Source organism: Diorhabda sublineata, chromosome 5 (genome assembly GCF_026230105.1).
Source record: "Diorhabda sublineata isolate icDioSubl1.1 chromosome 5, icDioSubl1.1, whole genome shotgun sequence".
Lineage (NCBI taxonomy): Eukaryota > Metazoa > Arthropoda > Insecta > Coleoptera > Chrysomelidae > Diorhabda > Diorhabda sublineata.
In genome coordinates, this window is record NC_079478.1 from 14791467 (window position 1) to 14807742 (window position 16276).

The 16276-nt window shown below is 31.7% G+C and overlaps 1 protein-coding gene across 2 annotated transcripts in view; it reads left to right on the top strand.

Moving 5' to 3' along the window:
- Window positions 1-15974, top strand: part of LOC130443847 (potassium voltage-gated channel protein Shab) — a 187354-nt gene extending 171380 nt beyond the window's left edge. For both annotated transcript variants that reach the window (XM_056778709.1, XM_056778710.1), the window contains exons 12-13: window positions 3479-4059; window positions 10797-15974. In XM_056778709.1, coding sequence (XP_056634687.1) covers window positions 3479-4050 — 572 coding nt within the window. In that variant the 3' untranslated portion in view covers window positions 4051-4059; window positions 10797-15974. The remainder of the gene's footprint in view (window positions 1-3478; window positions 4060-10796) is intronic.
- The last annotated feature ends 302 nt before the right edge of the window (window positions 15975-16276 follow it).

Below are 16276 nucleotides of genomic sequence, written 5' to 3' on the forward strand. Positions count from 1 at the left end.
TTGTTTAATTCCATTTGTTTATGTATTTGAAATAAGTTAGGTTGGGAGTTTGATATATTCTTGAGACATTGGTAGATCCTAATAATTTATTCAGTTACAATATTACAAGAATTAACAAAATAATCGATTATTTTACGAGTAGCGAGAAGTAATATGCGAAAAATAACGAAAGATTAGGGATTACGTCGAGTTACGAGACAAGAATAACAATTGATCATCTTCGATTGCTCTATTGGTATTCGTTTAGACTTAATAATGAATTTTCATTTTTCACAGAATGCCGAAAACTGCATCCAAAAGTATTTTTGCGTTAGCCACTTGATTAGAGAATTTAAAAATTTAATTACTTCCATTATTTCTGAATTTGAACTATTATTAAGCGATTTGTCGGGATTTCAAGACGTTTTCTGAGTTTTTGAAGAGCCTAAAAAAACCGAAGTGATTAAACCACATTGCGCGTATAATTTCTTGTCCATATGGTGTAATTGTGATTAGTCAGTAATTTCAAGAATTATACAGGGTATTTCGGAGTAACACTCCAATCCCTCGGGAAACAATTCTATAGGTAAATATAAGGAAAAAAGTTGATATAACAAAACTTCCGAAAACGCTTCGAAAACGAGTTATAGTGAGCGATAGATTTCGCCCGGATTCCTGATCCACCAATAATAGGAAGCCATATTGTTTCGGATCTGAAATTGTCAAAAATTCAATAAAATAGATCACAGATCTGTAACTGTAATAGTTTTTACGTTAACTGGCGGAAAATACAAAAAACTCAATCCAAAATACACTTTTTTACGTTTGGAGTGAAATAACTTCGTTAAATTCCTGATAAATACATTAAACTTTCAAATAAAACTTACAAAATTCAATTCTGAAGAGAATGATGTGTACAACCTCAATAAAAAATAAATTCAAGTTGAAAATATCTTTATTTTACTGAATGAAAATCAAAATGATGTAGGAAAGTGTTACGTTCTGGATAATTTTGAGAAAATTATTTGTTTCCATTTTATGAATGGTAATAATATTTTTACTCTAAGCTTTATTTTTAATTGTTGACAATTTCACACTCGAGACATTCTATATGGCTTCCTATTATTGGTGGATCAGGAATGCGGACGAAATCTATCGCTCAGTATAACTCGCTAACGAAGCGTTTTTTGAAGTTTTGTTATACCAACTTTTTTCCTTATATTCACCTACAGAATCAATTCCCGAGATATTGGAGTGCTGTTCCGTAACACCCTGTATAATTATCGAAAAATTAAGGAAATTAAGGAAATATACCTAAGATACAATTGTAACAAATATCAAGATATGATAAGTTGATAACTATGTCTATATTATAGGATATTACAATAAAACTTAGACGTCTTTAAGGAAATAACTCGAATTCTACTTACTTCCTCGATGATGATATAGGTAATGCAATGTAAGGGATAAAATATTTAAAAGCTCATTTTTATTTGAAGCAAAAGAAAGAATATTAGACTAAAGGTTATTCAACACTCCTCTTGTTTGTAGTTCACTTTTGCACTGCTTTTAAAGGTAGTGATGGCCAATTTATTTCATATTTTTGCTCAAACTAGAGACTCAATGATATAGCAACTATTTCGTAAATTTAGCATATGCTGAAACAATTTGACAACGTATTACAAATGTATACAAAACTGTCATGTGACAACTACCTGTTGTCGCTTATAGATCTTCACAGACAATCGAGATATTGATAACTGTTTATTGTTGCATACGAGAAGGAAATGGAATACTAACCAACCTTATACCAGGTATTAAAAACAATCTATCTGTATATTTTCGCTGTTTACGTCAGTCCAATTGAATGGAGAAGCTTTGCCTGTCAGATGAAGCTAAATACTTAGATATCGTAGTATAGTCCAAATTTTCATGTAACAAGAACAGGAACAAGAAAAACAAGGAATCAACGCTTCCCACACCTGTAGGAAGATGTTTAAAAAAATTGGGGTCTACACAATGTAAAATTCAGTAGGAATCTATGAAACACAAAAAGAATCTCATAGCAGTTGGATAGCAGTAGATAGCAGCGTACAACCTTTGAAGGCAAATGAATTATGGAAATAAAAATATCCTGCACTGTATTAATCAGACCTGGCTCCCAGCCACTTAGCCCTGTTTCTAATCTTCAGGCTTTATTTCTCTCCTCTTTTGTTCAGAAAGTGGGATGGCTGTAGCTGCCAGAGATCTTCTCCTATTTCATACGCTCCCAGATGTAGTTCCGTAGTGTTTCATACTTCGAGAGAATGTGGATAGAGTTTTCGTTCTCTGTCTAGCGTCTTTAGGTGGTCATTGTGGCCACAGTGCTCGATTGACTTTTGTAAGTATTTGTAAATCGTTCTTACTTAGGTTGATAAAATCAGCAAATCTTATCTGATTATTGTTTCCCAGGAGAGGCTATGCCTGTCTTAGTCCCTGTAGGTTGTCCTAATGAATGGTTTTGCTACCATCTACCTTCTTTTCTAATGTTTTCTCTATTGTTCTGCAGCTAATACTGCAGAAAGGTTCAGGACTCATTTCCTTCATTCTAGTGTGTCCTGGAATCCATTATAGGATTTTACTTTGATGATTCCGTTTCATCATACGATAACGTTATCGCAAACGTAAACGCCTATATTGAGGACGGCAACTATGATTTGGAAAACTTAAAAAGGTTAGAGCACCGTTTTAGTAGGTGTATAGATCTAAAAGGGAAATATATTGGAAAATAAAAATTTCTCGTCTTTACTGAATGCATATTATGAAAGCGTACTTGCTTTTTTTTCTTCTGCGTTAATAAGGGAAGGGGAGTTTCTATGTGGCGTTTTTTATTACTCTTTATACATAACATATTTATCTGTTAGGACAAAATGGCAGGACTTTACTAATAATTTTAACGAGTTAGTATTGCGTGTACCACTTAAAAATTCTCCAAGGGAACATAAAAACGGAGATTTAAAATATATATATATATATATATATATATATATATATATAGAAAATTTTTCGAGTATTCATTTTGAAGTGAACTGGTAGAGCTCGACTATGGAACGAAAGCTCAAATATGTATTGTATGAAGAAAAAGAAAAAATTTAATAATTTGCGAACAAAGAGTATTAAAAATGGTCACACGGCGTGAGCACTTTTTTGAAAATCGCTGAATATTTCCTTCTACTGCATATGGTTCAAACTATTTTAAAAACTTTGTTTACTAAATTTGAAGTACAAAATCTATTTACTTAAGTTTATTTATCATACATGACAAGTGAGGAATTCGAATAAAAATCGATATTACACTAGTGGCTGTAATTTGGTAAAAGGTTGCAAAATCAAGTGAAATTTCTTGATTTACTGACGAAAATGTAGATATACCTTCATTGCGGTATTATCCTGTAGTCTTCTCATGGAAACTAATGTATTTCGTGACATACTGATAAGAAATTCTTATTTTTTGTTGTAGGAAAAAATAGTGGAAGCAAATCTTCTCTATCAGTAGACTCGATTGACAGTCGAACAAGTCCACAATTGGAGCTCCATCGTCGTTCAAAATCAATTCTAAAGAAGTCAGACAGTAGTAGTAATCGAAACGCTGACCCGGAAAGTGAACGATTGATATCTGACAACATGTCCGGATCAGAAGTGGGATTTAGTAGCGATTACAGTCCCAATAAAAGATTATCTTCTCCCCCAGCTAGTCATAGAACATCAAGTCAAAAATCGACAACTAAAAATCTGTCGACGTATCAACAAGAATTGGAACGAACGCGATTACTAAAATCCCAGCTGTTTCTATTAGACGATATTTTGAAAGAAAAACAATCGTGTAATGATATGCCAATGATGGATTCGAATAAGTTGAAAATTTGTGGTGATAATGTCAGTGAAGTGCCCCTGTATATCTGCCCACCACCTCCGCCCCTGGATAATTCGCCAACTGAAGAGACCAGGCTACTTTTCTGCTCTACGATGACAGCCTCGTCCCCACGACAAACCAACAATTCCATATCTAAGGGACACAATCCGTCCTCGTAGCAGTTAGAGGTAACTATTTATTTCATAATATCAAAAAATTATTCAATAAAAATTCATAGAATATTAACAAAAAAACCTGAAACGAATTACCTTATCTATAGTATTTACAATATTGATGCAAAGTGACTGATCGGTAATTTTCAGCATTTATAGTATATCCAAGTCAATTGAATTAAATATAAAATTTATCAATTAATCAATCAGAATATGAGATTAATATCATCTAATTATTATTGTTTAATACAATAATTGGTAATTTTATATTTTCGCTCTAGTAATTCGAAAAATCATCCGATTTCGATGAATTTTATTTTAAAATTGTCGTTTTTACGGCGGATTTATGAAGAATATCTCATCTGAAGATTTCATATAATTTTATGACTTTAAATGTGATCATAAATGCACTTCTCCGCATATAATCGTTCATAACTTTTTTTACAAAGCATCAAACGCAGTTCATGTATTTTTTTGTTAATCTACACAAAAAACGAACATTTTGGAAAAAAAATTGAAAAATGTTTGTTTATTCATTTTTTATCTCAACCTTAATAAGATACCATTTTTTTAATGGTGAAAATTTTAAATTTCTCAAAAATAACTTTTAGTATAATAATAATAAACACTTGATTAGAATCAGTGATTTTAAGAATGTTTTTGTGCATATAAATTCAATGATTACTTAATAAAAAAGGTGCAAACGATTATATGTTAGAGAAGGTCAATTTTAAGAAAAATTGTTATTATTTTTAAGTGTAAAATTGTAAAAACATGATAAATCAACAACTTCATTCGATTATTTTGAAAAAGTTATCAACAATTATAAGTGAATGCATTTTCATGAACATATAAACCGAAACCAATATAAGTTTTCAATTTTTTTTATTTAAATTTTTGTGTAAATCCGCCGTAAAAACGAAGATTTTAAAAAAATCGGATGATCTTTTGATTTTCCTGAGAAAAAAGGGGGAGAACGCGAAAGTATAATTACCCAATAGTTTATTACTTAACTTCATACAAATCTAAAGTTAAGATATTAATAACGGAGAAAACGATTTTTTTTATTTGTTTTAATGATTCATATCGAGCCAATTTCGAAATATCAATAAAAATCTCTTATCTTATTACTGTTCCTTTCTATTCTTCTACTACTTGTAAAATTAAAAATTTTAAAAATGTGTGAGGCAATTACGAGCGGCAGCTTGATTACGATCGTTGCAGTGTTTGTTTCCCTGCAAAAGGCTTTTGATGACATCAGCATCAACATAATATTACGAAAATGGTATAATATGGGTTTTGGGTGAAATGCACGCGGCGTCGGTCTCTCCTGTCATGGGATCTCAGGATTGTAAACAGAACAGAACAGACTTGCGTTTGACTCGTCTCTTCTGGTACTTTCATCGTTTCCTTCATAAAAATCCAACATTGTTCGATAATTTGAACAGACCACTTGTTTCGCGCGCTTCTCTTATTGGAGACGAAATCAATTTCTTAGTTTTAGGTCAACCATTCGCGTAAACAACCGCTCGTGTCCAGACTTTCCAATAAAGGGTCTTTAGTATTCACTATTAGACAGAAGGTGTGCTCGATATTAATAAGAATGTCAAAAATGTCATTCCAAATAACATGGATGTTTAAAGGTACCCATATATGTAATCCCTATATGGACAGTTGTTAGGAGATGTTACGGTGCCGATAGTACTTTCTCTCTCCTTCTAGACACTTTATCTATACTGCGCATGCTTGAAAATTAACTGAAGCGCTCGGAGTGTTTCTATATTTGACCAACAACGTTCTAGGGCAGAGAGATCTTAATAAATGATTGATTTAGATATACCCTTACGGAGCCTAGTTGCTGAGATAAAGGGAGTTCAAAATTTTAAATCACACATTTGCCATAAATCAAGAGCCTTTAAATTTTTTTACAAATTTGGCAACCAATATTCTCCTTAATAAAGTAATATTTTGACATAAACAAATTTGGAAAAATTTAACTAGTGGGGCGCTGTCAGGGTTAGTTGTCACTTTGATCCCTCTATTTTTTACGCCACTAGAGCAAATTTTTTTTTTAATTTTGTTTTAAATTGCTCGATTATTTTTAGTTAAAAAACTAATTACCTTTAATGGAGCTAAAATGAACAGTGTTGTAGAAATTTGCGACTAAACAAAAGTCTGCAGGCACGTAATTAATTTACAAATTAATCAATTATTCATTTCGAATAATGATTGAGCGTAAGTAATTCAAAACAAATAAAAATTATTCATAATCTCATTTTTAAACAAAAATGTATTACAATAAGAACAAAATTGGCAATGAAAATAAAAATAATAATAGCAAAAATTAAATTTAAACAACACTGTATTACAACAATAACAAATATGACAAAGTTACAGTAGTTGTTCAAATTGTTGGCCGCTTACTTCACTGCACTTATCACACCGTTTTGTCATTGAAAAAGGTCTCTGTGAGAATAAATCTGGATGGGATTTAATGTTTTCTGCCGCAGCTTGAATTCTAACTATTAGATCTTAATTAGAATCGATTATTGTTTCGTACACTAAAGACTTCATATAGCCCCATATAAAAAAATCGATAGGATTTAAGTCAGGTGATCTTGGAGGCCATCAATTGGGTCCACCCCAACCAATCTATTTTTCTTTAAAACGGCTGTTCATCGTGTTGAAACCACATGTCTTGTCTAATATTTAACCGTAAATTCTCCAACAATTCTTTCAACATTTCTTCCAGATGCGCGTATAAATTGCTCCATTTAATTTATTTGGTAAAATGTAAGCAATCTCCAACCATACCCACCACACATTAACCGAATATTCATGCATTAGAAATATTGAGTAGTATTAACTTAGCTGCTGACTTTTGTTTAAAGGCAAATTTCTACAACACCGTTCATTTTAGCTCCTTAAATGTTATTAATTTTTCAACTAAAAACAATCAAGCAATTTAAAACAAAATTAAAAAACATTTGCTCCAGTGGCTTAAAAATTAGGGGGATAAAAGTGACAACTAACCCTTACAGCGCACCACTGGTTAAATTTTTCAAAAATTTGTTTATTAAGGGGCATATTTGTTTCGAAAAAATCTCTACTGATATCCAACTTTGTATAGTAAATTGTTTAGGATAGTTCACTTTAGAACGAAATCAAAATCAGAATCATTCTTGTAGTTTCACTTCATTTTTTTATATACAATTTCCAAATCAACAATGTCATATTCAAAAATATATGAAATCTTAGCGTACTTCATTAGTTGCCTTCCAATCTAGATACAAAAAGAAAATAATATTGTAATTATGAATACATTAGTCACATATATTTGTCCATAATTACCTCAATATTTTATTTAATGGGTTTGTATAGTAAGCCTGCAAAGCTGTAAGTATATTATTGCTGGAAAAAACATAATATTTTGGCCACAAACTTGCTATTGAATATCTATTTAAGAAGGTTGTTTTGAGTAGCATTCTTATATAGCACGTTATTTTGCAGTTTTGAAATGATATAACCTCGTTGTACGGTTTTTTTAATACAGAACGTGCAAGTTAGTCACTTGGCATCAATAACACAGACCGGCATTTTTCAACAACAAAAGTTGATTCAAAAATTTTAATTGGGATTTATGGTAGCGAGGATTTCAAATCTGTTTTTATTTTTTTTTTGTATCATGTAAGCTATTTTTCGAATCAGTAAAATCCCAAAATATAAGAATACCATGATTTATTTCATTTTTAATCTGGTTTTATATTTTATACGAGGGTTTCTACTTAAGTTACGTTTGTAACCAATTGTCGAAGCAGTTTTACGATTCCGATGAGGTAAAAAAAAACGTTGATCGATCTGGCAATTTATTTTATATCTGCGGGAATAAGAAGAAATCATTGAGTACCAAACCAGAACTGTACAACGGATGACCCATCAATTCGATGTTTTGTTTTTGCTTGAACTGATGTGCTAGAGCTCGCATTGACGGGATGGTAAATGATTCGTTTTCTACGATTTCTTTCCCTGAATTTTTTTCTCCTCGCAAACAAATGCTGTTATACTCTTGAGAATTGACCGTTTTACGTTGCTCTAATGTAACGGTGGCGACGTGTCTAATTATTCCTAAAAACAAGCGATTATTTGCTTCGAAGGGTTTCGTGCGCGAAGACTTTTGTTGAATTTGGCTCGTCTTGAAAGACCCATACAGTTAATTGTTGTTTAGTTTCGGGTTTATATGCATACATCCATTATTTGTGGCTTGTCACGATCCTATAGTAGTATTCTGAAATACAGCCATTGCATTTTTCCAGCATGTCTTTAGACCAATCGACACAATCTTTTTTTGAGCAATTGTCAAATTATGCGATATTCAACGCGAAGAAATCTTTTTTGCAGCCAAATGTTCATCCAATATTGAAAGTATGCAAGTGGAACTAATACCCAAGAATGCCTCAATAGCACGGTATGTGACATGATCTTGCGATATCGGTTGACTCATAGCATCGATGCTTTCTGGCACATTGTTAAGATGAAGTTTGCGATTTATTTCATTTTTTAACCAAGATGAATGTTTCAAGTATCTATAAACAACTCAAATAGCACTCCTATGACAACACGCTCTGCGTACGACCACTATTGAATATGTCAAACTTTTTGATGGCAATGTCAAATTTTCTTCATATTCCTACCAGTAAAAACTTCAGTAACAACCCTCGTATAAAGTATACAAAATATCCATACGGAAACGGTTAAAAATATTTATTCTTGCTTCACACTTAAAATAACGTTTTCTTTGTTGGATAAAAATTCTTTTGGTTGTTTTTTGTCATATTCAGCTGAAGCCATCATTTTTGTATCCCAGCGATCTAAAATATCTATATATCTAAAATATATTGATGAAATCTTTAATCTTGCTCCTCACTAACTTCAATAAGATTTTCCAGGAAATATTACAAATGAGAATGTAAAATATGAATTTTTATGTCCATATTACAATCAAGAATCCTACATTTTTTCAGTTTATTTTCAACGATCTCAATATAGGTCTTTATAATTTCCTAGAAATTTATGTACAACTTCTTTGAACTTCTTTAACAGGTGAAATTCCCGAAAATCCTGTCCAAACTAACAAATTTTAAAACACACTAACTGACCGGCAGACTTCGTACTGCCTCAATCGATAAATAAAAGACTTAAACTTTTGTATAAAATAAACTTAAAACAAACAAAATTAAGTCTTTTTTTATTAAAACAAATTGAAAAAAATACTCACTATGAATGAAGTTTTGTTATTATTTTCGAATAATTACACATGATGTTGTTAACTAACAAAACAGACTTTTTCTGAAATACTGGCTATTTTTATGAGGTTTCAATTTGATATTGACAGACCCACACAGTTATGATACATTCTGTTCATCAATTTAGAGATGACGATTTTCCGACGCGCGAACATGCGACGTATTATTGTCCATGCGCAAAACAGGTAAACTCCAAGTTGATCTCGCAAACTTTCAACGACTGGCCTTGCGATTTATTTATGGTCATGTAAAGGCCAGACACGTACCGTACCGGAAATTGTAAACGTTTAAAATCGAATTGTAAATCCGTTGGAATCATCGGTATCCACAGGATCAAAACATCCTCTCCTTTGTATTTTTCTTTATCATTCTTGCCTCAATGACGTTATTCATCACCTTTTTCACAGCCAGTTTTGTTCCATTGCACAGTCGAGGTTGATTAATGTTACGTAGCATGATAACAACTGATCCTACTTTTAAAATTGTGAGGTGGTAATCCAGGTAATTCCAATTAATTTAAAAACTCAGTGAGATAGTTGACTACGTCATCCTAGTTCATAACAGTGCCGATTGATTTGAAAGAAACCAACTGTCCTGGAAGAAAATTCTGAACGGTTGCATTGAGATCCTCGACATCTCCTCCTCGTTTGAGTGTGTGATGTGACAAAAACCTGTGGATAATATGATGAGTCCGGTCAAGGTGTCCACTGCGACTTTATTATTTAAAATGTCTATCAACTGCTTCGCTAACACATTTGCATTTTCATCACAAAGGATCGCCGTAGCAAAGAAAGTTCTCACGCACGTAGCCATAATTGTCACTCACTAAGATAGAAGGATGCACTGAGGTATCAATCGACATAGAGGATGGATCGACATATTAGTTGGTTGTCAAATGTCAAATATTTAGGGTTGAGTTCAGAAAGTTAATTTGTGATAAAACAACAAAATTGTTGTTCTTATTTAATTCCGAGCATTTTCTTATTTATTCTCGTCTTAAACCTTTTCTGGACTTCCACGAATAGTTCAAGACCAAAATTAGTCAAATCGGTCCAGCCGTTTTAGAGTTTTAGCGAGACTAACAAACAGCAATTAATTTGTATTATATATATATATATATATATATATATATATATATATATTTCTATCAAAGTTAATTTGAATATTGAATTTTGAATTCCACGAGATTAAAAATTTTTACAAGCTTTAATAATATCAAAATCACAGGAAATCTTAATTAATTATTTCCCACTCGATGAATACATAAGTATTCGAAAGCTCGGAAAATATATTGAAGGTAGTCCACTTTGGAGTTTCCTTGCCACGTTCCCAATACAAAACTGAGGTTAACTATTTAAAATCACCTCATCAAAAACTTCGTGCAGGTCTGTATAATGGAAAAACTTTATACATGCTTTTTATGGTGGAATATACGTTTGTTTGTTACAGAAATTTGGATCATCGTCTCTCGAGAGTCACGTAGACTATCACGCATTCAGACAACTACACATCAACTATTTGAAAAAATGCAGCAAAAAAGTGTAATATTTCTTGAAAATTTGATAACAATTGGTGCATTTTGCGTGCTTTGTTGTTTTTTAAAAAATATTTTTGGGCGTTCGTTACGAACTATTGCCGTTAGTTAGTTTTTGCAACCATGTTATATTATAAAAGCTACTACACACTTGAATATGAACGAATTTCACGATATAAAAAATGGATGTGTACAAGAGTAACACATCAACAAGGATTCTTTTGTTAAATGTCTTAAAATTATTTCGATAGTGACCAGACTTTGGAACATATTTTACACTCAAATTCAATACTTGAGATTTTTTTTGACAGATGGTATTTCGAATTATAATGTAGTAATACATTATTGGATTGTCTTGGTTCTCTTCTGGATTGTGGATGAATCGATAATAAGTGGGATCTTAATTAATTACTACGATAAATTAACATTATGTATTGATATATCTGATACATGAAAAAATCAACTTCTACTCAAGACGGAATATAGGGGAAAGTATCCAGGGCTACAGATTTCCATAAAAGAGGGGCCCTCAAAATATAGACTTCGCAAAATATAATTTTCCAAATTCCAACTAGTAAAAAGCTGCAAACAACTTTTTTCGCTGTTTTTCGTTCGCTTATAGTACTATGTACCACCATGATTATATTCCTAAAAAAATGATTCCATTTGTTAACACTGAAATTTGATGGAGGGAGCTCCACTTCTTTGTTGTCCTAATGCCTTTAGACCTCTGTAACCGCCTCCGTTCCAACTGATTATTTTTATACTTGTCAGTGTTCCCTTCTACTTCTTTTTTAAGGCCTATTTTCCTTTTATGGACCTTCTTTGATAAGATTTGTTATCTCTTGTGATTTGAGTTATTGCATCGATATTCACTTCTTTTCATTATCTATTATCTATTATTTTGAGCCTATTACTTTTTATCTTAGGCAGGTATCTTTCTTTCTTCCTTGAGCCTAAGTGGTTGTGAATATTATAATCTTCATAATTAACTTTTCTATAGAATTACTTTTAATCACCCGACCTAGTTTTCTAATTGTTTATAATGTAATATTAAAATTTCTGTTACATTTTCTATATATTTTCAATTAGTCCATGTATCATATTATCCGTCAAAATAACAAGATGTATGGATAGTTTGTATACTATCCATAGTTTATAAACCAGTCAAGGTTTTAATCGTAGCATACTTAGACATAAATGCTGTTGGTGTTCAGATGTTGCTTGTTAAGAACTGAACATCCTTGATTTGATGACCTCTTGTACACATATCCATGGAAAAAAAACTTTAGTGTAAGATTTTTTTGCGAGAATTAAAAGTGATAGGTGCCGCGAGGAATTAATTTTAGACTTTATTTTATAGTGATTTTTGCAAAGTTTATAAAATATTGAAATAAATCATGTATAGTAAGAAAGATAACTGTTATATCGATAACTGAATCGAGTTTTTGAAACTGTATTAAAAATGGAATTAGAACTCAAAATTGAGAAAGAGATCAGGAATTGAATGGTTGATTTTGGCGATTAAAGTTATTGACTTGAACAATATCTGTTAACTGAGCTTTTCATTAGAAAAAAAATAAAATTAATTTATGAGCAGAGCCAAGATCAGTTCATCACTTCTGTATCCTCAGTTTTGAAAAGATCTATTTTGCTTTAAAATATTGATATCGAGCATGAATGGAATCTAGTTGCTATCTATATCTAGTTTAATATCAGGGACTTATTTATTTAATGATTATTTTTCTCTAGACTTTTAAATATTTGCAATAAATGCAGCTTCTCAACCGTTTGTTCTAATTATAAGAAATTCTACGATGAGATGAATTTTAATTATTTGAATAGGGAGTTGACTACTTAAGAACAGTAAAGAAATAGAAGAAAGGCTGGGAGGCAAAAATATAATAAGGTATATAAAAGCACAAAGACTAAATTGGGCAGGACATATCATGAAAAGGAAACCTTCAGAAATGGTGAGGAGGGTAACACAATCGATACATTTATTGCCAAGAGGTAGACCAAGAAATACCGAGAAAAACCAAATTTGAGAAAATACAAGAGTCATAGAAATAGTAGACTGGAAAACAAAATACGAACAGGAGGAAGCTGACAAACGAAGCCAGGACCAACAAAAAACTATAACAAAAAGAACAAGGGCTGTAAATTACCCCAATACAGGGATTTATATGCGTACAAAGCGCTAATCATAATCCAAGATATTGAACGGCATAATGATGATGAAGACTCAAGTGATAAGACTTCTACATATTTGCAATCAAGGTAGATTCTCAACTTTTCGTTCTAATTGTGAGAAAATTTCTTTAATGTTTTTATGTTTTTAAATGTTTTTGATTTTAGGTCTCTTCTGTTTCAAAATTAGTTTTTTTTTAATAATTTTAGAAGATACATAAAAATTGACGTTTCGACTAATTTCAAGTCTTTATCAAAATTTGATATTGACACTGACAATTTGCGTATTTATATTAATCAATAGATCATCATCATGAATATCATAATAGGAATAAAATCAAAATAGAACTTGGTTCCAATAAGACCATTTTTAAAAATTCTCTTTTTCGTGTATTAAATTTCGTTTGAGTTATTGAATCTTTAAAATTGAATTTATGTTTTTTGATATTTCATGGTTAGTTATTGCAATTCTATTTTTTTTAACCAACCAAGAAATATCAAAAAAGCATAAATTCAATTATAAAGATTCAAAGTCTTGAAACGGAATCTAATACACGAAAAAGAGAATTTTTAGAAATGGTTCACATTCATAAGATCGGAAAAGCTATAAATGATAAAAAAGACCAAATAATTTAAGTAAAATTTATAGATCTATTTTGTAAATTGTAACAAAATTACAAATAATTTAATTGATTACTGCTACAATTTTGAGATATAAGAACAAAGTTCTATTTTGATATTATTTCTATTTTTATAATCATAATGTAGGTGATCTATTGATTAATATAAATACGCAAATTGGTAGTGTCAATATCAAATTTTGATAAAGACTTAAAATTAGTCGAAACGTCAATTTTTAGATATCTTTTAAAAATTATTAACAAAAATAATTTTGAAACAAAAAAGTCCTAAAATCAAGAACATTTAGAAACATAAAAATTATAAGAAAATCTACATAGAAATGAATTTTAAACTAATGATTTGGAAAGGGAGTTGACTACTATATGAAATACTTGCAAATATATAAAAATAAGCGCTATTCAACATAAAATCTACAAAAAAATTGAGGTCATATCCTGACGAAAAACACACCTAGCTTCATATCTATCACAAAAAATAGTGAAAAAATATTGTGAAAGAGGAATTAATTTTAATGTTTTCTTCAACAGCTTCACAAACATTTGACTTAAACTTACTTATAGATTGAGTTAACTCATAGATTTTTCAATTTCTATTTGGAAATACTAGTTGTAATCACTTACCATATGTTTAAATAACATTGGGTTGGAAACTTCAATGCCAATTGCTTTTGTTTGGATTTTCTGAATATTAGGGAAGGGAAAGGTAATGATACACATCTAAGCAATTTTTGTTAGAAGGTTTAATGAGTTAATACAACAGATATGTCACAGTCTTTCATTTATGTGTTCCCTTTAATATAGCCATTACCATTTTTATGCAAAATAAAAAGGATTGGCAGAGAGTAGGTAAAGTTTTGAGATTTGTGTAGCAATACCCTTCACGACGGTTAATGATATGCAAATGTCAAGCAAATAAATACTGTAAAGATTCCTATTCGGGCTGTCAACGAGTAAACATCGATTGTTTATCGGTCGTCTAAAAGGTCAATTAAATATATACCAGTTTTTACAGTGTTGTGAATAGTAAAAGAATCTGGTTCTCACCAGTGGCGGACCATTAACACAGTTTTGTCCAGTGAGAAGTAGTCTCAGAAACTGTAAGTTCACCTTACTTATATTGTTCTCCAAGTTATCTAAACTTAGTGAATTACACATCATAAACACAGCCAATTCGATTAGTACTTCACCTATAAAAGCAGCAAACCAATTTCGCATGCTACTATTTACAAATAGCGGCCAGCACCATATTCCAAATTCCGGCCAAATATAATCAAATATCAATGATGTCTTCAATCAATAATACACAGTCAGACACTCCTACAACAGTCATCAAAAGCTATTCATCAGCAGTTAACCAAGCTGTCTTTCCAAGCAAACAACAAGCAATCGTTTTTTCCACTATCAACAATGCCAAATTACAGGACTACCTTATCCCATTAGGATCAATCATTCAACCAAAAAATATTATTTTTTCATCAAGGCTTTCGAACAATCGTGTCTGTATGTACTTGGCAAACAAATCAGTTGTTGACAACTTCATGAACAATTATGGCTCCATAACCGTCAACGGCGAAAAACTAGTAGCTCGTCGACTCATAACTCCGGCTGATAGAATCATACTTTCCAATGTAAGTCCAACCATCCCTCATCAACTGCTAACAGATGAAATATTAAAATTAAGTCTAAATCCAGTTTCTCCCATGACGTTTCTAAAAATCGGTGCAACATTACCTGAGTATAGTCACATACTAAGCTTCAGAAGACAGATCTACGTAAGCCCCTATACGCAACAGCTTCCAGACTCCATACTGATTGAATTCGAACAAACCAGCTACCGAGTATACCTCCAAAAAGATGGACTAACATGTTACAAATGCAAAGCTGATGGTCATATAGCCTCACAATGTATAAATAACTCCAGCCAATCAGAACCTAATACATATAGTTCAACATCAAATATTCAACCGCTCTCGACTTCCCAAACTCTTCTTACAACCCAAATCCAAACTCTTCCACCATCTTCGTCAACAAATAACATCAATACACAAAAATTGACTTCTTATCCAACAACAAAAGACTCTTCACTTAATCAAGAGACGCCCGCAACTTCAACGAATATGGAAGCAGAAACGGATGCAACAGATATTCCCAAAATCACAAACAAAAGGCCTATGGAAGACACCCCCACACCCGATAGCGAAAATAACATAACGCCCGAAAAATTATTCCCTAAGCCAAAACCAATACTAAAAAAGAATAAAACGAGCAAGAAACAATCAACAATATCCTGCAAGGAGTTCATCGAAAATCATTCGCCACCTTTCATTCTGGACTACGACCAATTAATTGTACTACTAGATAATGCAACCGGTTCACTCCAACCTGTAAATATAGCTCTAGATTTCACTTCTGACCTCCTTGCGCTTACTACTATGTTATCCGAAGTATATCCCTACATAAATGACAAGACAACAAAAACGAGAATCACCAAACTTAAAAAAAAGATATTTACTCATCTTGGCCAAGACTTAATTGACACTGAATCTTATTCATCTACTAACAAC